Source organism: Balaenoptera borealis (assembly GCF_965194805.1).
Source record: "Balaenoptera borealis genome assembly, chromosome: 17".
In the NCBI taxonomy this organism is placed as follows: domain Eukaryota; kingdom Metazoa; phylum Chordata; class Mammalia; order Artiodactyla; family Balaenopteridae; genus Balaenoptera; species Balaenoptera borealis.
The window spans coordinates 83,376,655-83,398,808 of NC_138876.1; the positions used below are offsets into that span (position 1 = coordinate 83,376,655).

General features: G+C 51.1%; 1 protein-coding gene and 2 long non-coding RNA genes across 12 annotated transcripts in view; 1 reads left to right on the top strand and 2 right to left on the bottom strand.

Annotated features, from left to right (window-relative positions):
* Nucleotides 1–29: 29 nt before the first annotated feature.
* Nucleotides 30–22,154, bottom strand: part of SPIDR (scaffold protein involved in DNA repair) — a 358,224-nt gene continuing 336,099 nt past the window's right edge. For 6 of the 8 annotated variants that reach the window (XM_082364143.1, XM_082364144.1, XM_082364147.1 and 3 more), the window contains 10 exons: nt 22,066–22,150; nt 20,959–21,102; nt 20,808–20,867; nt 19,196–19,400; nt 18,999–19,094; nt 17,735–17,881; nt 5,635–5,728; nt 4,832–4,946; nt 4,517–4,570; nt 30–505 (listed from right to left, as the gene is read on the bottom strand). In XM_082364143.1, the coding sequence (XP_082220269.1) occupies nt 344–505; nt 4,517–4,570; nt 4,832–4,946; nt 5,635–5,728; nt 17,735–17,881; nt 18,999–19,094; nt 19,196–19,400; nt 20,808–20,867; nt 20,959–21,102; nt 22,066–22,150 (1,162 nt within the window). In that variant the 3' untranslated portion in view covers nt 30–343. The remainder of the gene's footprint in view (nt 506–4,516; nt 4,571–4,831; nt 4,947–5,634; nt 5,729–17,734; nt 17,882–18,998; nt 19,095–19,195; nt 19,401–20,807; nt 20,868–20,958; nt 21,103–22,065; nt 22,151–22,154) is intronic. The other 2 variants (XM_082364145.1, XM_082364146.1) reach the window with 2 other exon arrangements.
* On the top strand, nt 503–7,874 carry LOC309615036. Of its 2 annotated transcripts, none has more exons than XR_014236510.1 (3): nt 503–2,638; nt 5,493–5,839; nt 5,979–7,874. It is a non-coding gene; the product is annotated as an uncharacterized lncRNA (long non-coding RNA). The 2 variants fall into 2 exon arrangements; XR_014236511.1 differs by having other exon boundaries at nt 503–2,608.
* On the bottom strand, nt 2,299–4,510 carry LOC309615035. Of its 2 annotated transcripts, XR_014236508.1 has the most exons (3): nt 4,267–4,510; nt 3,478–3,577; nt 2,299–2,838 (listed from the first exon to the last, which is right to left on the bottom strand). It is a non-coding gene; the product is annotated as an uncharacterized lncRNA (long non-coding RNA). The 2 variants fall into 2 exon arrangements; XR_014236509.1 differs by lacking the exon at nt 4,267–4,510 and having other exon boundaries at nt 3,478–4,260.

Sequence of the window (22,154 nt, forward strand, 5' to 3'; positions counted from 1 at the left end):
AAGAAATATAAGAAAAACACGTTGAATCATTGTAAATTTTGAACACTTTAGAATTACAGTAGAACAAAATAACTTTTTCTACTATATTATTGTCTAAGGTAAATACAAAATGAAAACCTCAAGCTTATTTAAGCTCTATCGTGTTCCTAAATTTGCAGAAAGGCAATACAAATATATATCATCGCAGAAAGAAGTACTTTGATTTACAGTTTACAAAGCCATTTTACTAACATTTGCCCCAGAACAATCGAAGTTCCACCTCAAGATCATAAAGTACATTCACTCTGCCTAGAGTTAACAAATAACTACCGAACCGCCACCACTCGCAGCCACTTTGTAAAGTTCACGGATCCTGCGGCTGCCAACGGTGTGCTGAAGAGGCTCCCCCCTCGCTCAGGAGTTCAACCTCTTCCAATCCCACGCAGGCTGGGCGGGTGGTGATGGACCGGACGAAACAGGTTATCGGCCCCACCTCCTTTCCGAGGACACTCCTCACCTCGTAACTCTGCAGGGATAAGAGGCAGGCTGGTTAAAGCAAACAGCCCTGGGCGTGCTGTTCCAATCGGCTCGGGACACCAAAGACAGAGAAGGCCCTTCCCTGGCCCATGACCCCTCTCCAGAGGAGAGAAGAGGCTGCAATAAAAGCGAAGGAAGGAACTGCTTTTTTCTGGTAGCCGAGTTAGTTTTTACACAAGAACATTAAAAATATGTGATCGATGTTTGTTAGTGGGTGCAAGAATGTGCATCTCCCAGCTGGCCGTCCTAGGAGAGAAACTGGGGGGAAAAGCACATGGGAAGGGCCGTGCCCTGCGTCCCAGCAGGAGGCACACATCACTGCTGCTGCATCCCACTTCCCCACTCGAGCAGCACTTCTGGTCAAAGGACTTCCTTTGCCCCAAACTTCCCTCCTTAACAGGATCCCATTTCTCCCAGAGGTACACTGAGCTAAACACCTCTTCCTATGCCACAGAGAACCTTGCCTTCACATTGTTGGATGACTATCTTAAGGAACTGGTTAATTGTGGGCAAGTTTCATTTCTACACGGGAATGTAGAGCCATGGGTGGCAGGGGCCCCAGGTGAGCGGGCTGGGAAGGTGTGCTGTGCCCTCCTGGTCTCCGTGGATCACACCTCAGAACACTTTATTTTGGGGGTGGGGCTGAAAATAAAGAGGGTTATTGGTCTTATCAGAGACTGAAGCCCTAGAAAGTCACGTGTTCTTTCGGAAACTCCTTTGCTGCCACTTGCAGAGTAACGTCAGGGGTACCTCTCAGCCCTCCTCTGTGCCAGACACTTGATGGGCGTCTGTGGCGACTGAGCTCGCTGCTAACTCGCCCCTCCACCATTCGTGTCTTGGCAGAGGGGACTCGGAGGGGGTGGGCGGGTGTCAGACAACATGGCCAAAGCAGGCACGTCTGTAGCTCCTTGACAGGCGCCTCGCTGCCCTCCCCCTGGGTCCAGGCTGGTGGCCAACTGGCTTCTCGTGAACAGAGTGGGAGGGGAGGGGCACTGAGTGTGTCCCAGGCTCGGTCAGGACCGGGGCCCACCTTCTGCCCGGCTCGGGACCCAGACACATACTGCGAGGGCGTCCAGGCCGTGTGGGTGTCTGGCCAGAGCCTGGGAAGGTCCCAGCCGACAGGAGCACAGCGGCCAGCCGGGGATTGAAGGGCCTCCTGGGACACCAGCCCAGCTTTGGGGCACCAGCTGCTGCCCCGTGGAGCCTCGTCCAGACTGCAGGTCTGTGTGCAGAGTCCGTGTGGAAGCGCCGAGCCTTGAGACGGCTCATTCTAAAGCAGTAAACGTCCAGATCGGTCTGGGATGTGGACGCTGCCCTAAAGGCAGCTCACCGCGGTGCCCGTCTTCCCGCCTACGAGACAGGCACGGCCTCCCCACCGTGGCTCGCAGGGGGCTGTGGCTTTCCTGGTGGCACGCCGGGTGAAGCGGGGCTGAGAGTCGCCGGTCCAGGCGGGCGGAGAGGGAGGGAGAGGGTGCGACTGGACAGTGGGGAGGCCTCCCGCGGCCAGGACGGCAAGGTCACTCCCAGGGCTTCTACGCAGCCCACGACGGCAGGAAGGCGGCAGTGACGCCGGGGAGGGCAGTCCCCACCCAGGGCCGGGAGGACGCCGTGATACTGGTGCGCTGTGTCGGCTCTGAGGGCTGCACCTGCGCGTGGGCGTGGGCCCAGGCGGCCGGGTACGAGCACGGGCCTCGGCGTTGGAAGAGAGTCCGCGGAAGCCCTCCTTTTAAAGTGTCAGGGTTGGCAGCTCCAGTTTTCGATAATAACTGTATCGTTTATAAATGGACATTACACTATAGATACATTATATTTGGCGGAAGTTAAGACAGAGAAGTTAAAACAATCACAGCAGCAAACTCATATGTGCCGGTCATACGAACATGCGTGTGTGTGTAAAATGTGCCTCTATTTTAAAGGCACGTGTGTGTGCCGGACCGGAAGCGGCACGTTTTGTTCCGGGAATGGAGCCGCGGTTCTCGTGGAAAGTCCTCATCTGATTCTCTGGATTTTGGCGAACGTACCTTCTCACCCTGAAAACCGACAGAATCCAGAGGAGCCCTGTGGCCAGTGCCCCCGGGAGTCTCTCCTGCAGGTGGGAAGGGAGGTGTCTGCTTCCCTCCAGGTCAGCGTAAAGCCTGAGAACCCACCGGGCGTAGGCCGGGGGGCGGTAGCGGGGGGTGGGGGACTCGGCGCCCCCCAGTCCGACCGGCCTCGCCTCCGACAGCAGAGCAGCCATGCAGGGTCACCGAGGCGCTTGCCGGCCGGGCCGCGCGCCCGCCTCTTGCGTCTCTAGGAGCAGTGGGAGAGGAGTCGAGAAGTTTCCTGTGGGGGAGGTACAGCCTGCCTCCATCAGCAGCGATACGTGAATGCGGGTTCCTGCCAGGTCCCTGGACGGAGCAGGTGGCTGAGGGCCACCCTCCTGGGAGCCGGGGGCCCAGGGGAGGCAGGCGCCTGAGTAACCGCAGGGCCGGCAGGTGCTCTGGGCGCCGTCCCCAGGCGTTCAGCCATGCGCTTTGCTGGGTTCGTTTTGCTGTGTTCTCCTTAAACAGGGCTCCCCCAGCACCCTCCAGAGGAACGTGTTCTCCGATGACCCGGATCTGCCGGCTTTAGTGCCTGTTTGCAGCCCCACCTTGGAACTTCCCACTCCATCGGCCTCACCTAAGTACCCACAGTCCCAGGAACCGCGGCCTGGCCACCCGTGACACGCAGGACTCCACGAGAGCACAACACACACGAGGCCCCTGCGGGCCCGACCCGGGCCGGCTGCCCTGCAGGTGGGAGCAGGGCAACGGCCCCGCGCTGCGGGCGTCGCTGCCTCCGGCAGGGGGCGTGCCGCGGGCCTGCCCCGACGCCCCCCCGGCAGCGTGGGCTGTGCCCACGGGGAGGCGGCACGAGGGCAGCGGGGGGCACGGTGCCCGGCCCGTCACAAGCGCTTACTTACTGTCACACACTCAGGCGCACCTGTCTATAGGCCCTCCTACAGCCTGGTCCAAACATCAATCCCCACCGCGCAGCAGCTCCCCCGGACGAAGGTTTGCGCTGCGGGGGTCACCGAGTTGCTCTAAAGAGATGCGTGAGGCCAGGAATCAGAGCTGGAACCAGTCAGACCAGGGATCCTTAAAGGTTCCGTGCACAGATTTGTCCACATTCCAATTTACTCCAAACTCTGACATCCGGTGCACATGAAAGAGTGTTAAGGGCTGCTTCTCCCCCGACAGCCCAAGCCCAGGAGGGGCTGGGACAGGACTGGCAAGTGGCCGGGAGAGCAGCCTGGGAGCCTCCAAATTCGGGGTGGCATCAGAGCTGGCGTTTCGCTTTGGGAACCCATCAGAAAGTTCTGGAAATGTGAGCCTCCCCCCTACACAGCAGTCTCACGAGCTGGCCCATGTCTGCCACCTGGATGTGGACCCCAGCAGGGCACAGGCACAGCACTCTCTCCAGGGCTCCGCGATTCCACAGGCCACTTGCGGGGCTTTCAAATGGCTCTGACAAGGACAGACCTCTCTCGTTTATGAGGGCCAAAAGTAAGGTATGTGTGCTCAGGTGGTGCTTTCTTTGAGGAGCACGCCTCACACCTCTTTACAAAGCTCAGCACGGTAACAGGGCAGATCTGAGAAATAACAGTCAAGTTTCCAGGCACTCAGACTAGAGAATGCCCAGCAATTTAGAAAAATGTGCGTCTCAGGTAATTGTCCTATTAAGGTGAAACCATGGCAGGAGGTTTAACTTGAAACCTCAAGACCGACTTACCATAATCAAAGCTGGGGGACAGATTCGTGTGTCTACTGCAACACCGATCAGAAAATAACCTCGATTCCAAAAGGGAAAGGATCTTGTTAGCAGACTTGGGCGTGAGTCAGAAGAGGAAACAGAAGGCCGAGCCGAGTCTCGGGAGAGTCCGGACTCTCAGCTCGCACATGGCACACGGAGGGCCCTTGCAGCCAAGGGACACGGGGGAGGAGAGTAAGGACACGCACCTGGGCTGGGCGCCCCGACTTACCCCGTCCTCGCAGGCGGCAAACCTCAGGAGCGAAGAGATACTGTGCTGCAGCAGCTGCAAGAACAGCCACGGGCGGGGTCAGGACCCCAACCCCGCTCACCCGGAACGACCCCCCGACCGAGACCTGACGTGTGACTCTAAGCCACCAGCTTCCATCGCAGAGCCTTAAGTCAGACAGGGGAGGGCTGCGGCCCCTCGGGGGATCCCTGCCCCCTTTCCCAGGAAAAGAGCAGGAGACGCAGCCCCGGCCCGGCCGCGGGTGAAGGGGGCGCGCGGTAGGTGGACGCGGACGCACGAGCTCCCGCCGGTTCCTACCTTGACCCTCACTGTGCACTGGGGTCGCAAGGGGCAGTCCAGGAAGACCTGCAGGTGCCTTCTGAGGAGGGGAGAGGTGACCACGCGGGAGCAGTCCCCACAGGAGAAGGCGCCCCTGTTGTTTGGAAACAAGAAGGCACAGAGTGCGGGAGCCTGGTGGCGGGCAGACAGACAGACACTCCCTGCACGCGAGAGAGTGTCCGTCTGCCGTGTTAGAGGGGGGCTCAGAAACCCGGCTCCTGGAAGAGGCCCCAAGCAGCCTGGGCTCCGCGGTCGCAGCGCCCGGAGCGGGGGGCGCCCCCGGCCGAGCACGCAGCCAACAAGGGGAAGGGCCGGACCGGCACACCTGCTCCCACCATCAGTGTCTCTGCTCCTTCTTGCTTCCAAGGAAACCCTGTCCAGGCCACCACCTGAGGTGTCACGGAGCAGGAACGTGGTGACACGCCCTGTGCACGTGCCTCTGACAGTCACGGGGGGGCCGGAGGACGGGCTCCGAGGACGGGCCCCGGGGTGGGGGCCGGTAAGGCTGGCAGGGATGTCCGCTTGCAGAGGTCGGCTGTGCCGTCACCAAGTGCGTCTCACGTTCATGTTAGCCCTGAGTTCTTTTTCTCCCGCCTAATAACAAAGACGCTGAGGAAACCTGGCTCTTTTCTCTTTTAAGACAGGAAGAGCCTCGGGGAACGGCAGAACCCCAGTCGTGAGGAGAGAAAACACGGCGCCCGGCCTCCTCCTGCAGCTTGGCCGCTCCGTGTGCCCTGGGCCTGGCCCCTGGGGTCCCGGGCCGCTGCCGCCGCTGCCCCTACCTGTCTTCCGGCCTCCGTTCCAGTCTCTCACCGCCACACAGGTCACACGCAGGCCACGAGCAGGCGGTGCTCTCGTCCACGGCGACCACAGCGCCTAGGCCCAGGGAAGCAGAGCCGGGCTCAGAGGCGGCTCTGTCCCCCAACTTCTCTTTGCCCCTCAGGTCACAGACGGTAACATGAGGCGCCCCAGGTTTGCTTCTCATGTGTGAGTTTATATAAATGTTCCTAAGCTTTTTATAATGTCCATTTATTGCACAAAATTACAACAAAGAGCAAGTCTTAAAGCTTTAGGCATGTTACTACCTAACCGAGTATTTTCGTTTTTGCCTTTTTCCAACGTGCAGGTTCTGAGGCCGTGACAAGCACCCCATCCCTGCACCGTCTCTTCCTGCCCTTGGGCTGCTGCATGTCTGTCCCCTTAGGTCACGGTTCCCTCGGACACTCTCCAGACTGGACACCAGGTCGCCAAAGTGCCCTAGCCCGAGGCGGTGGGCATTTGTCTACCTGGCTCCTTCTGTGCTGGACCCTTCTCTTAGGATGCGCTCGCGGAGTGGAGTTACTGCGTCCAAGCGCGTGAGCACAGAGATGGCGGAACCCCTTTCAGAGGCGCTTCCCGCAGAACCTCCGACTCCTGCCGTCCACGCCCGCCCACTGCACTGACGCGCACATGGAGTATTTGCCTCCCGGACAGTAGGGTGGAATTCCACAGCTTCGGTTCCACTTCTTTGATACGGAAAGAGAAATATTCTTATTGGCTTGTCAGTATCTCTTCTTGTATGATTTCTCTGGTTCCCTCATTTCTTTTTTACTCCAACATTTGTGACTCATTTATTCAACAAAGAAATACATATACAATGCTCTTTAGTGTGGGATATACACATAGCACTTTGAACATAAGGGTAGATGCCACAATCTACACTTTAATGGACGCCACAGTCAGGCTGGAAAAGCAGATAAACAAATAACAAGTATAAAGATCATGAAATATGGGAGAAAATATCTGCAAAAGACACTCTGATAAAGGACTGCTATCCAAAATATATTAAGAACTTTTAAAACTCAACAATAAAGGGACTTCCCTGGTGGTCCAGTGGTTAAGAATCTGCTTTCCAATACAGGGGGCACGGGTTCGAGCCCTGGTTGGGAAACTAAGATCCCACATGCCGTGCAGCACAGCCCCCCCCCCAAAACAACAACAACAACAAAAAAAACTCGACAATAAGAATCAGAATAACCTGATTAAAAATTGGGCCAAAGACTTTAACAGACAACTCACCAGAGGAGATACAGAGACGGCAGAAGAGCATGTGAAAAGATGTTCAGCATCATGTCTCGAGGGAAATGCAAATGAACTCAGCAATGAGACACCACGACACACCTGTGAGCATGGCCGGAGCCCACGCACTGACAGCACCAGGTGCCGGGGAGGGCGCGGAGCAGCAGGGACTCTCACCGTTGCTGGGGGGGATGCAGATGGTGCAGCCACTTTGGAGGACAGTTTGGCAGTTTCTTACAAAATTAAACACACTCTTACCATACAATCAAACAATCACGCTCCTTGGTACTTACACAAAGGAGCTGAAAATGTATGTCCACATAAACACTGGCATGTGGATATTTACAGCAGCTTTATTCATAATTACCACAACATGGAAGCAACCAAGATGTCCGTCAGTAGGTGAATGGATACATAAGCCCTGGTTCATCTAGAAAGTGGAATGTTATTCAATGATTTTTAAAAAATGAGTTCTCAAGCCACGAAAAGACATGAAGGGACCTTAAATGCGTATTACTAAGTGAAAAAAGGCAAGCTCAAAAGGCTACACACTGTATGATTCCAACTATAGGACATTCTGGAAAAAGCAAAACTATACAGATGGTGAAGAGATCAGTGGTTTCCAGGTACTGAGCGGGAGAGAGGGCTGAAGAGGTGGAGCCCAGGGGATTTTAGGCCAGGGAAGCCATTCTGTGTGACGCTGTAAGGATGGCTGCATGTCCTAAGTGTGTCTAAGTCCATAAAATGACACCACCAAGAGTGAACCCTGCTGTCAACTACGGACTCTGGATGACGATGGCGTGTCGATCAGGGTCATCAACTCTCCGGGGGGGTGCTGACGGCGGGCGAGGCTGTGTGTATGGGGTGGGGGGGATGCGGAAAAGCTCTGTACACTGTGCTCAGTTTTGCTGGGAACCTAAAACTGCTCTAAAAAAAACCCAGTTTATTAAAGAAAACCATGAAATACGTGCTAAACTAAGAAATGGAAAAGACCCCTCAGGGGTGCAACAGAGAGGCCTGCAGGCTGGCCCAAGTGCCGGGGAGACTTCCCGAAGGAGCGGGCCTGAGGGGGGGCTGCAGGTACGGAGAGCCACAGGCCCACTCTACACCCGGAGGTGGGGCTGGAGGCCCAACAGGCAGAAAGAAGAGGCAGGTGAGACCGCTGTGAAGTCTGCAGGCTGGAAGGCCAGGACCACCCATGGTCTCGCTGGGGATTCTAGACTTGGTCTTGGAAGGGATGAGAAGCCAGAAAGGAATTTTAAACGGGATTGAGTTGGTCTGATTTTCTTGGAATGTGAAGCATTGTACATACCATCAAGATTCACTGCAAATCACAGACCATCCCTGTTGAAAAGTGGTGAAATTAGACATTTGCAAAAAAGTAAGATGTGACCGAAGTTTCCAGAAAGATAGAAGAGTCATCCTTCACACTCTTGGAGCAAAGAATTTCATTCTCCACTAGAACAAACGTTAGGAGAAAATTTATTTGTAGAGGATAAAACAGAATGACGAGAACTAAGTAGGCCCAGCTTATCAAAATGCATTCGTGCAATGCATCCTTGAATGGCTTTTTAAAAATGAAAATAATACAGCTTGATTTTAAAAAGGCTGCCCAGCTAATTTCATTGTTCTTGCAAATCTAATCAAGATTGAGTCAAAGCAATGAAAAGTTAAGCCAATAAGAGCTTATGATACAGCCGAAGGCGTGTCTTCATGAATGTCAAGAGTCCAGGTTGCGGGGAGGGCTCCCACCCCAGGGCGTGTCAGCACAGAGGCTCACACAGTCCTTGACAGGTCTGCTAAATGAACTAAGAAAAAGAAGACTGCTACAAACCACAGTTCCCTTTACCCTAGAATATTTTTGGGTGTTAACAGCATTTACACTTACATGAGATTAAGCAATTTCCCTCCAATTAGGGAACAAGGCACGAGCTGAGGAAATACATTTCATCTGGGGTCTCCACACTACTGGCAATCCCTTCTGGCAGCCCAGGGGACAGCTGGGAATTGTACTATTAACCTTTAGTATCTAGGACATTCACTTAAAGAAGCATCAGAAGGAAAACAACAACTGTTGTTAGGGTTTGAGAATTCTGGCAAATTGCTGCAATTTGCTGTTAAAAGCCTTTACATTCTTTGTCTCATTTACAGAAACCTCTTGTAATTAGGCTTGGGAAGGTGTATCACATGTTTATAAAAACGACTTAGTAAAAGGTCCTTCCTGAGGGTCCTATCGGAGGCACTCGGGCCCGTCCTTCGTGGGCGGCCAGCTCTCTGCCACACTGTCCCCACCCTTCTTTCTGGCTGAAAGAAGTTGGGGCTCAGGACCTTCTTCTAGGTCGAGGTCGACACCCGGTTTGAGGACAGGACTCTGCCCCCTGCATAGCGCAGGGAAGATCGCCGCCCACCAGCAAGCGGCAGATACAGAGTATCAAGTGGGGCAAGGAAGATAAAACCAACTGCAAAACTGTCCCCAAAAACAGACTGGAAGGAAGTCCCTGCAGCTCTGGGAGCCGACTCTCGGGGAGGGAGGCCGTGGGCGCCGTCACCTCCTGGAGACGTCTTCCTGGCAGGCGCTGCTGGCTCTCAGTGAGTGACTGACGCACAGACCGCTCTCTGCGTCCGTCCCAGCTCTGCTCAGGGAACACGCTCACTGTCCTGCCAGGTCCAGGCGGCCGAGGGAGACCCTGAGGCCAGCTGAGAGCCCCGCCTGGGGCAGGCCGGGCAGAGCAGAGCACGGCTGAGGGGCTATCCTGGATTTGATGGAATCCAGTCTGGGCCAGCCCACGGCTGGCTGGAGGGCAGGGGGTCCCGTCCCTGTGTCCAGCTGGGAGCTGGTCCCTGCCTGGTCTCTGCCTTGGCCAGGGGCTCCTGTGTGGGAGGCTGGGCCCACCCCTGGTTTTTGCAGCTGGGCTTCGTCTTCTCTTAATCCCTAGTCAGCTGGGCCTTCTCGGAGGGTCTGGCTGCACTGTGGTAACAGCCTGTACACATCCACTGACCCACCTGCACGCCTGCAGGACAGCTTCCGAGAGACCCCCAGAGTGCTCAACGTTAAAACGGTAATGAAGGTAATGAAATGATATAGGTCAGAGACTGGACCTACATGAAGTAAAGGAAGGGCACTGGAAAAGGAATAAATGAGGGTAAAGTAAAATCTTTAACCTCTGTTGTTCTACACTGATCTATAGCAACGATGGGTTCAGTGTTATGCCTTGTGAGTAAGTGAAGTGAATGACAGCTGTTATAAGGGACTGAGGGAGAGACTGACAGCGCGGCTACACCCTGAAGCAGGCAGTGTTACCTGAAAGTGGATCTGACTGGTTCTAAGTGTACACTGCAAACTCTAGGGCAACTACTAAAACTTTTTTCTAGAAGTATAATTGACACACTGAGAGAGAGGAGGAAATGGAATCATACAGAATGCTCAATTAAAATGAGAAAAGGCAGGGACTTCCCTGGCGTCCAGTGGTTAGGACCTGGCGCTTCCACTGCCAAGGGCCTGGGTTTGATCCCTGGTCGGGGAACTAAGATCCCACCTGGTGCAGCCAAGGGGGAAAAAAAAAATGAGAAAAGGCAGGAAGAAAGTGGAAAACAAAAAAAGAAACAAGAGCAAGGAACAGAAAACAAAAATACATATGATAGATCTTAACCCAATGATAGAAATATTCACTTTAAATGTCAATGGTCTAAATATAAGAAAGAGACTCTTAAGAGCGGACAAAAAATGTGAGCCATCTCTACGGTGTCTACAAGAAATCTGCTTCAAACACAAAGACTCAAAGAGATGAAAAGCAAAGGGATAGAAAAAGTTATATTATGCTCATGCTAATAAGAGAAAACTAGAGAGCTACATTAATTTCAGACACAGCCGACTTCGGAGCAAGGAAAGTCATCAGGGATCGAGAGGGGCATTACCTCATGGGAAAGGGGTTTGTTCTCCTAGGAGACGTATCTGTCCTTAATGTGTGTCTGCCTAACAACAGGCTGCTAAAACCACGTGAAGCCACCTGACAGAACTGTGAGGAGAGAAACAGACCCATGGCTGTATTTTATATATTGTGTTTGGAGACTTCAAGTCCCCTTACCAGTGACTGACAGATCCACAGGCAGAAAATCATAAAGACATAGTTGAACTGAGTAGCACCATTCCCGGTTCTGACTGATGTTTACAGACGCCTCCATCCGACAAAAGAAGGACACACCTTCCTCTCAAGCTCTCATGGGACATTCATCCAGACAGACCACATTCTGGGCCACAAAACACACCTTAACACATTTAAAGGTATAAAAATCATACTAAATGTGCTCTTAAACCACAATGGAATTAAAAAGAAATCAATAACAGAAAGATAACTGGAAACCCCCCAAATATTTGGAGATTAAACAATGCACTTCTAAATAACACGTGCGTCAAAGAAGAAATCTCGAGAAATTTGAAAATACCTTGAACTAAATGAAAACAAAAACACAACAAAACTTGTGGGGTGCAGCAAAAGCAGTGCTTAGAGAAGTTTACAGCACTAAATGTAAATATTAGAAAACATCTAAAATCGATAATCTAAGCTTTCATCTTAAGAAACAAGAAAAAGAGAAGCAAACTAAAACACAAAGTAAGGAGAACATAAGCAGTAACAAAAATTAGAGCAGAAATCAATGACATTGAAAACAGGAAATCAATAGAAAAAAAATCAAGAAACCCAAAAGTTGGTTCTTTGAAAAGGTCAATAAAAATCAATAAACTTCCAGCTAGGATAACCAAGGATAAAAGAGAGAAGAAACAAATTATTTATATCAGAAATGAAAGAGGGGCCGTCATTACTGCTCCCGTGGATCAGTAATAAAAGGAGAATAAAGGAATGTCAGAAATAACTCTATGCACCCAAGTTCAATAACTTAGGTGAAATGGACCAATTCCTTGAAAGACACAATCTGCAAAAACTCCCACAAGAATTAACTAGTGATCTGAATAGGCTGAGACCTACAGGCACACCTCAGAGACACTGTGGGCTCGGATCCAGACCACTCACCACAATAAAGCGAATACTGCCATAAAGCTAGTCACATGAATTTGGGGGGTTCCCTGTGCATATAAGAGTTACGTCTACACTATACTGTAGTCTATTAAGTGTGCAATACATACATTATGTCTAAAAAAACCCACTTAATTAAAGAATACTTAATTGCTAAACTATGCTAACCATCATCTGAGCCTTCAGCAAGTCATAATGTTTTTGTAATAGTAGCATCAAACATCACTGACCACAGATCACCACAGCAAATATAATCATAATGAAAAAATCTGAAATATTGCACAAATTACCAAAACGTGACACCAAGACACAAAGTGAGCAAATGCTGTTGAAAAATAGCACTGATAGACTTGCTTGACACAGGGTTGCCACAAAACTTCAATGTGTGAAAAATGCACGATCTACCAAGCTCAATAAAACAAGGTAAGCCTATATTAAAGCAACTGAATCAATAATTCATAATCTTCCAAAACAGAAAGCACCAGGCCCAGATGGGTTCACGGATAAATTCTATCAAACATTTAAGAAAGGAATTATACCAGTACTCTATAATTTCTTCCATGAAGATAGTAGCAGAAGGAATACTTCCTAACTCATCCTCTGAGGACAGCATTCACCTAGTACCAAATCCAGATAAAGACATTACATGAAAGGAAAACTACAGACCAATATCTCTCATGAACATAGTTAGAAAAGTCCTTAACAAGATATTAGCAATCTAATCCAACTATATAAAATAAAGGATTATACCATGACCAAATGGGATTTATTACAGGTTTACAAGGCTGGTTCAGTATTTTAAAAAATCAATTACTGTAATTTATCATATCAACAGACTAAAGAAAAATCATATGATCATATCAATAGATGCAGAAAAAGTGTTGGACAAAATCCGACACCCATTCATGATAAAAACTCTCAGTAGCCTAGGAAAGGAGGGGGTTTCCACAACTTGGTAAAGAACATTTACAAAAAACCTACAGACAGAATAAACCAACAAAGAAGTTATGTGATTTAGGAAAGAATGAATTGAACCTAAATGATTAATAGAAGGGAGGTCCAGGACAATAGCTGACAACAGAGCAACTAGTCAAGATTGGTTCAGAGGGACAGAAGGCTCCAGGAGGGAGATTACAAAGGAAAAGGATGACTCCAAAGATTTGTCACCATTTTTGAGGATTTGGGAGAAAAATTAGGGTGTAGGGCAGGCAGTGCTAGGAAAATAAAAGTCAACATAAAACTCCATGAAAAAAACCACAGAAGAAAGGAACTAGAGTGTGTAGACTAGTTTCCCGTTCAGCTAAAAATATTTATATAATCATAAAAATACCATTTTTAAAGATGTTTTTCATGTGGACCATTTTTAAAGTCTTTATTTAATTTGTTACAATACTGCTTCTGATTTATGTTTTGTTTTTTTGGCCGTGAGGCATGTGGGATCTTAGCTCCCCAACCAGGGATTGAACCCAGACCCCTTGCACTGGAAGGCGAAGTCTTAACCACCAGACCACCAGGGAAGTCCCAAAATACCACTTATTGATTTTCATCTTTGAGGATCAACCTGTAGACAAAGTGCAAGGCTTTATAGCTACAGAACAGCATCAACCTTAGCAACACACAGAACCAACTGGAGGGGAAGGAAGAGAGCGGTAGGAGAAGAGCAGGGTTCTTTTCCTTCAATGTGTGGAATAAAGAGATTATCTTTAGCAGAAAAAACAACAAACAAAAAAACAAAACCCCTACAGCTAACATCATTACCTAAAGGTGAGAAAGAAAGTTGATGCTTTCTCCTTAAGATCAGCAACAGGGCAAGGAAGTCCCCTCTCACCGCTTCTACGCAACCTGGTGCTGGGAGTCCCAGTTTATGCGAGAGGCCAGAAAAGGAAATAAAATGTACACAGGTCGGGAATGAAGAAAAACACTGTCCTGTCCACAGATGACAGTTTTCTCTGTAGAATACCCCAAAGAATCAACAACAAAAAATCTAGAACTACAAACATGTCTGTAGCTAGGTTGTAGGATACAAGGTTAAAATACAAAAGTCAATTGCTTTCCTATATACTAACAATAAACAAGGAAATTTGAAATTAAAAACACACAACACCATTTACATTAGCTAAAATAAATGAAATACTTAGGTATAAGTGTAGCAAAATATGTACAAGATCTATATGAGGAAAACTACAAAACTCTGCTGAAAGAAATCAACGGTGAGATATTCCATGTTTACGTACAGGAAGACTCAACAGTGTTAAGATGTACATTTTTTCTAAGTTGCTCTACAGATTCAACACAATCCCAATCAAAATCCTAGCAAGTTATTCTGTGGATACCAACAAACCGATTTTAAAGTTTATATGGAAGACAAAAAGACCTAGAATAGCCAAGACAATAATGAAGAACAACGCTGGAGGACTGACACACAACAGAGCTACCATAATCAGGACAGTGTTGTATCAGTGAAAGAACAAATAAATCAGTGCAACAGAATAGAGAGCCTAGAAATAGACCCACATAAATATAGTTGACTGATCTTTGAATAGAGAAAGGACAGTCTTTTCAACAGTGACAGAACAACTGACAAACACATGGGAAAAAAATGAATCCAGAAAGACCTTACACCTTTCACAAAATTTAACTGAAAATGGATCATAGACTTAAGTGTAAAATGCAAAACTATAAAACTCCTAGAAGAAAACAGGAGAAAATCTGGGTGACCCTGGATCAGACAACGAGTTTTTAGATACACCAAAAGCACAATTCATGAAAAATAAAAGTTGATGTTGGACTTCACTAAAATTAAAACTGGTCTGCAGACACTGTTAAGAAAATGAAGAGACAAGCCAGGGACAGGAAAAAATATTTGCAAAAGACCTATCTGACAAAGGACTGTTACCCAAAATATATGAAAAAACTCTTAAAACTCAACAATAAGAAAATGAACAACCTGAATAAAAAATGGACCAAAGCCCTTCACAGACACCTCACCACAGAAGATATACAGATGGCAAATAAGCACATGCAAGACGCTCCACAACCCATGTGGTCAGGGAAACGCAAGCTAAAATAGCAATGAGGCACCATCACACACCTGTTAGAATGGCTGACAACCTACAGCCCTGAGAACACCAAACGCTGGTGAGGACGTGGAGCGCAGGGGGTGTGACCTGTCACAGAGCTCTGCTCTGGGGGCACGAGGAGGACTGTGCTGGCCCAGCTCTCCCTCCACTGCCCAGGTGTCGCTCCACGGGTGGTGCTGGCCAGAGACCCTCCACCAACACTGCCCTTCTCCAGAGAGGCCCCAGTAGACACTGGATCTCTCACCGTGGGCCACACTTCCTGATGCTGCCCTTTGGTCACCTTGTCTGCACCGGGAGCGCCCAATCTCAGTCTCAGCTCTGTCCCCCTGAAGGGTTGCTTTCTATGGCGGGGGCACAGCTTCCTCCCAGATCTGCTGCTGCTCTCTAGTTACGATCATGGCCCACGCAAACCCACCCGAAGAATGGAAAATAGATGTCTGCCCAAAGGCCTTACGTGAATATTCACAGCGACATGAATCGCAGTATCAAAAAAATGTGCATCAACTGATGAATGGATAAACAAAACAGGGTCTACCCATACGATGGAATATTCAGCCACAGAAAGGAATGCAGGCTGAGAAATGCCTCGAAAATGTCCTGCTGAGTGAAAGCAGCCAGAAACCAAGAGGCACACAGCGCACAATTCACGCGCATGAGTGTCCATGAGGCTGAAGGTAGAGAAGCAGGAGCCGGGGGCTGGGCGGGGACAGGGCGTGACTGCTGACAGACGGGGGTTCCTCTCTGGGGCTAGTTAGTGGGCGTGGTTGCACAACTGTGTGAACACACTAGAAACAGTGAGCTGTATACTTTAAAAGGGTGAGTTTCATCTCAATGACACTGGGATTGAAAACTAGACTGCCACTTTGTTTTCAAAGCCACTCAGATGACAAAAGCCAAGATGTAGACTAGGAGGTGGATGCACAACCCTGTAAATGGGCCGACAGCCACTGAGTTTCTCACTCTGAAACGGTTAATGTTGTGTTCTGTAAAGCTCACTATAATTTTTTTTTTTTTTTTAAATATTAGGGTCTTCAGAAAAATCGGGTCTTCTCTCTGTCCCTACAAGTGTCTACACATTCTCCTCTGCTGGCACCTCTGTGCTTCTTACTCCCTTGGCTGCAGGTAAGAGTGGGTCAGGTTCCAAACCCTCCTCAGGAAGCCAGCTCTTCAGGTGCATTTTCTCATAAAGTGGTGCTTCAGGTGGTGGCGATGCCTGCGGTCCCCTAAGGCCCAAGCGGGAGGGGTGGGGACTGTCACTTGGGGGCTGCTTCCTCACCCTTCCCTGCTCTGAGCCCGGGAGCGACCCCTCTCTGAGAGAGGTGAGGGGATGGGAGCCTCTCGGCGGGCGGCTGGAAACCACAGGCTGTGGACAGGCTGCCCGAGTCTGCTCGAGTTTGGCCCTCTCGGCCTCCAGACTCGCGGCCACCCTCCCCCGTGCTCCTCCAAACAGCAGCGCAATCATCTTCCTGCCAACAGCCAGCCAGGGCTTTGCACCACAGTCGGTCCGTGGTGCTGAAAGAATCGCTTCATTTAAGACAAAAATCTGACCATCCCACCTCGTTAACACGGCCGGGGACAGCAGAACGGCACAGGGCCGGCCTGCCCACGACAGCCCCGCTCCGCCAGCACACGAAGCTCTCACGGCTGCCCGGCGTTTTCCACGTGCCCTCACCTGTCTGGAAGGCCTTTACCAACTCTGCCAGAGCAATCCCGAGGGCCCTGGCGCCCCACCCCTGCCGTCACTGCCCGCAGCCCCCAGCCCCCAGCCAGCCGCCCTCCGCCCGGCCCGGAGCAGGGAGCGCTCAGTGTCCGCCTTCGCCACCAGCTCCATTTACTCCTCAGCAAGGCTTTGGGGTCAGTCCTGTTACCCCTGCTGCAGAGATGAGGAAGTGGGGACCCGGACACAGGGGACAGAGCCTGCCTTCTTCAGGACCACCAGGCTGTAGCAGTTATGTTTCGGTACTAACGGTAAAAGGAAACGCAAAGAAGGGAAAATCCAAACGGCCTCAACACAACGAACACGTGCTCAGTCTCACGAGCACACAGGGGCTGTGGGTTCAAGCACCAGTGGCATCACAGCTTTTGCTGTTCAAAAAAACCACAGTGGCGTTCAGGAATCTAGTGGCCCAAGGGTGGAAGAGACAGGCCCTCAATGTTACTTCTGGAATTTCTGTACTTTTTGGAAATTAATTCAGCAAATTACTTTCACAGACATTCCTGCCCTCCATCCACATCTCGCTCCCCTGTACTGAATTTGTTACCCTACCTGTCAGTTTTCCTCCTGACTAATCCACCCGCAGATCTACTTCCTTGCCCTGTTTCGCCCCCGACCCTGGGTGCTACCTGAGGCCGCAGCCCCTCCGGCCCCTCCAGATGCCCCTGCAGCCTCTTCCCAGACTCTGGCGCTTATCCACCTGCCCTGTCAGCAGCCTTTGTAAGCCCTGCTCTCCTCCTGCCCCCACCCTGCACCTGACCAGCCCCCCTCCCCTGCCATCTCGGTTCAGGGCTCCTGTCCGTGCCTCCTACAGGTGAGGTCCTGGCGACAGGCACTCGGAGCACTGCAGGCTGCCGTCCTGTATCTGGTCGCATCTTTGTCACGCATCCAATGTCAGGCACTCAACAAATACTTGATGAACAAATGAGCAAATGAATATAAGGTAAGTTTGATACTTAAGGAAATACAAATACCTCTTCCATCAAAATCGACTACCCACCTTGGACGCTGCAAATGGAGTTGACCCGAGTGACAGAATCCAGCTCATCCAGCCTCACAGGGCTCGTCAGCTCCCAGGCACCAGAGGCCACACCCAGCTGGGGCTTTGGAAGCAGGAGGACAGTTCGTCCAACACAAACAACCTGACCTGCCAACAGAGACACTTCAGATTATTGCAGCTCTGAGGTTTGAAACAAGCGAGTTCTCCTGCCAGTAGAGATGTGTCCTTTGCCAGCCTCCTGGGAGCTGGGGGGACTGGGGGAGCCAAGGGCACCACTGTGCGGTTCCCGTGTGTCCAGAGACACAGCACCGTGCAGAAAGGAAGCCCAAAGCCTTGTGCACTAAGCTGTAAGAGCACACAAACACTAGGTTCAAATTCCATTCATAAAGGCAAATTCTGTGTCATGCAAGTTATATACACTGAAAAATATACAGTCTAGGCAGGATCCTACTTTGATTCCTGGAAAAAAGTACTGACTAATCTAAGCATACAGTTAGGTCTCTGTATCTGCAGGTTCTGCATCTGCAGATTCAAACTAGCACGGATTCAAACAACGGTGGATGGAAAATATTTGGGAAAAAAGTTCCAGAAAGCAAAATTTGAATTTGCTGCACACCGGCAAGTAGTTACACAGCACTGACATCGTGTTAGGTTTCGTAAGTGATCTGGAGAAGATTTAAAGTGTGGGAGGAGGGCTTCCCTGGTGGCACAGTGGTTAAGAATCTGCCTGCCAATGCAGGGGAGACGGGTTCGAGCTCTGGGCCGGGAAGATCCCACAAGCCGCAGAGCAACTAAGCCCGTGGGTCACAACTACTGAGCCTACGCTCTAGAGCCCATGTGCTGCAACTACTGAACCCATGTGCCATAACTACTAAAGCCCCTGCTCCACAAAGAGAAGCCACCGCAATGAGAAGCCCGCGCACGGCAACAAAGAGTAGCCCCCGCTCGCCGCAACTAGAGAAAGCCCGCGTGCAGCAACGAAGACCCAACGCAGCCAAAAATAAATAAATAAATTTATTAAAAAAAAAAATGTGGGAGGATGTGTGCAGCTCATATGCAGATACCACCATTTTACAGAAGGGACCTGAGCACCTGCAGGTCTTGGTGTCCGCAGAGGGGTGGATACTGAGGGATGAAAGCATGTGTTTAAATGTTCTAGCTTTTTATTTGTTTTAAAAAGTGATGCGCCAGGCAGTGGCTTCAGGTGGCTTCTGCACCTGTAAAGTGTGACCCCAACAGACCACCCTTGAGTGACCACTGGCACCTCCTGCTGCTGCGCCGGCACTGCACGCAGGGGGTTCTGGTTCTGTCCGTGTGGCCATCACAGGGGTCTTGTCTGCAGTGGACTTCGGGATGGGGCCTGCATTTCCAGAGCAACACAGAGGCATCAAGAACCCACAAAGCCATTTTCTGGCATCTCTCAGTCACCACATCAGAGCTGTCAGGAAGAGGAACGCGTACCTTGGTCTCGGAGAGCGTCCCTGAAGAAGACGCTCTTGGAGGTGGCCTCAGAGAGCGCGTCCCGGACTTCCTGGTCCAGCACGCATGAGGGGGCCACGCGCACAGGCACAGTTCTGGGGAGGCCCGAGCCCTCACCCTGTGCTTGCAGAGTAGCGTCGGTCACCACCAGCCACACCTCCCTTGGCTCCAGAAGCAAACTGTTCACCTAGGATTCAAGGACACACTCAGGCTGTTACCTTAGTAGCTTTTCTTAGAGCCAAAATTATTTTTTAAAAGCAATAATCTTAGATGATTATTATTAACACTAACAATTTCTGGTATCATTTCAATAAGTATTTCAAAACACGCAATAGCCTTTGCCTGTCTTGGTCAGCAGCCCCCAGGACACGGCTGAGCCCTGTGAGTGCCCACCTCGCAGCTGGTTTAAGGGCTCCTCTGCGGGGGAGACCCGCCCGTCCCTGGCTCCACTCTGCTCGCCCTCTGACCCACCAGGAAGGAGCCGTGCCCCTCCTCCCAACGTCATGTGTTCACACAGCTAGGGTGCTGATCAGCACACCGTCTTACCGGCAGCACACACACTCTGCTCTCCTGCTAGATGTAAGCTTCCCAGGGGTTAGGAATGGTCACGAACTGAATGCTTATGTCCCCCTCCGCTGCCTCTCCCTGCCCCACCAATTCATATGTTGGAGTTCCTGCACTCCAACGTGGCGCGATGGTAATGGGAGATGGGGCCTCTGGGAGGTGATGAGGACACAATGGCACTTGCCATGAGGATCCAGTAGATGCAAATGGGGACGAGGATTTGGCTGGCAAGGCCCCCGTCAGGGGGCCAGCAGGGCTGGCCTGCGAGAACCTGGCTGGCACGAGGTTCAGCTGGTGCTGCTGGCGTGGATGGTGTGGTCAGGCTGAGGATCCCACGTGGCGGTTGACACGACCGGGCGGAGGAGGTGACGGCATGGTCAGGAGCTGTGACTCGGTGGGGGAGGGGGGGAAGCGCGCTCACGTGGTTGGGAGGGAGATTACATACAGGAAGTTAGAGAAAGTTACAGTGAGGGAGACGAGAGCCCTCGAGTTCCGGGACAGGTGCTGAATCTCTCCCAAGTGCCTACGAGCGAACAGGGAGTGGCTGTGACACGTGGCTGTCCGGCTCTGAGTTGAGGTCCAGTGGAGGCTCCTGCAGGACTGAGGGCCGAGAGCAGCCCTCCCCCGGCCTCGGCCCTCTGACTTGGGTGCCGCCCGGCGACCACAGGCTCCTCTCGACGGTGGAAGAAAGAGACCCTAGAATTGGCTGAGCTCCACCCTGAGGTTCCCACTTTCACCCCGGAAAGGAGGCTCCAGCTGCTTCTTCCTTTCTACAGCCTGCCTGTGTCAGAGAGGAGCCGACGGGCCCGGTCTGAGAACCGGGCGGGTCACCCCGGCAGCTGCACGCCCGGCGCTTCACCAGGGGCTGCAGCCCCACCTGCACAAGGAACGGGCTGACCACCGCGTCAGCACAGAGTGCACACAGCTCAAGTTCAGCAGTGTTTTTCTCTTTTGCTACTCCAGCAGTTTCTGAGAGAGATTATCCTTTAATAAGCTATGCAACACGTTTTGAGAAAGAGAGATGGATTACCTGTGGTCTTTGGTAAATCACTCTGGCATAGAAACTGCAACGGGTACAGGGGCCATCAATCTGGAAAGGTATTGAAAACAGAGAGGAATGTCTCCCTAAGCTCACAGACACAGCAAAGTAACTGAGACCAGGGTACAAACAAAGACGCCACCTGGAGAATTTCTCTTAAGAAGCGGGGAATTGGAGGCTGGTAAAGCTTCGAAATAGAGTCTTCTTCAATTGCATCAATTTGTCCCAGGTTTGGATGAGCAGTGAGGATATAACAGAAGCTAGGAGGAGGCAGATGAGTTTTTTCCTGTTCAAAATGAAGGCAAAAGTAGAACATGAATGTATTGTTAAAAGACTCAAATACACTATTAATATAAATCTACTCTTTAATAAAGACCTCTTTATTCACAGATGCAGGCTGTTTCTCTGGAAGGCTCTGTAAGAGACGGGTTATGTTGTTTCTCTCTGGAAACAAGCATAAGAACTTTTGTGCTTTTGAGTTTATTACCAATTCAAGATTTCATCTTAGAAGTTTATTCTTCAGAGTACACTGAAGACACCATTTAGAAACGTCTTCCCGGGAAGTAATCTAGAACTGGCATTCCTGACCACTAGGCTGCTGGTCTAGCACAGGACAGACCCACCATCTCGGCCTGTGCTAGGAAGTCAGCTACCACACAAGCAAGGTAGCCCCAGTTCTCAGCTTGGGGAGCTAAAGCCCAAAGCAGCCGCTGCTAGCCTGCTGGACAGGGCTCAGGGCGGGGAGGAGGCACACATTTTCATCCATCGATTTTGCTACCTGTGAGCAACTGACTACCATAAACAATGTGATGAGGAAGGAAAGGGAAATCCCTGGCTGAGCTGGTGGGTGAACCGATACCCATGGATTCTGTTTACTGAGTTTTTGCTCTAATTGGTGACTAAGCGTTGGTTCTACTACTGACTGGAAGGTGGTGGGGAAACCACCCGCTTCTTGTTCGGTGCGAGGCTGAGACCCTCAGTGCGCAGTGGCCCGTGACGATCGGGGTCGAGAGGCGTCGCGTAAAGTAACCTCAGGAGGCATGCATGCGGCACCGTGTGGAAGGCAGCCAGGCCCCAGCCTGTGAGCGAGGCGAATGGGTCTGGATCTCTGTACCGGCTCCCACCCTCCCTCTGGACCTGGGCTTCTTGGGATGTGCACTGTGGGCTGGCACTGGCTCAGCGCCTGGTGGCCACAGAGCAGGTGCGATGGGGGGCGTGGGGTTGGGGGACGCTGCAGTGCTGGGCTTACCTCGAAGGCTGGCCCGTGGCCTGGTGCTTTCAGAGGCGCCACTGGAGGCCACATGGTGTCAATCAAACTGAAAAGCTCCGTCATCCTGG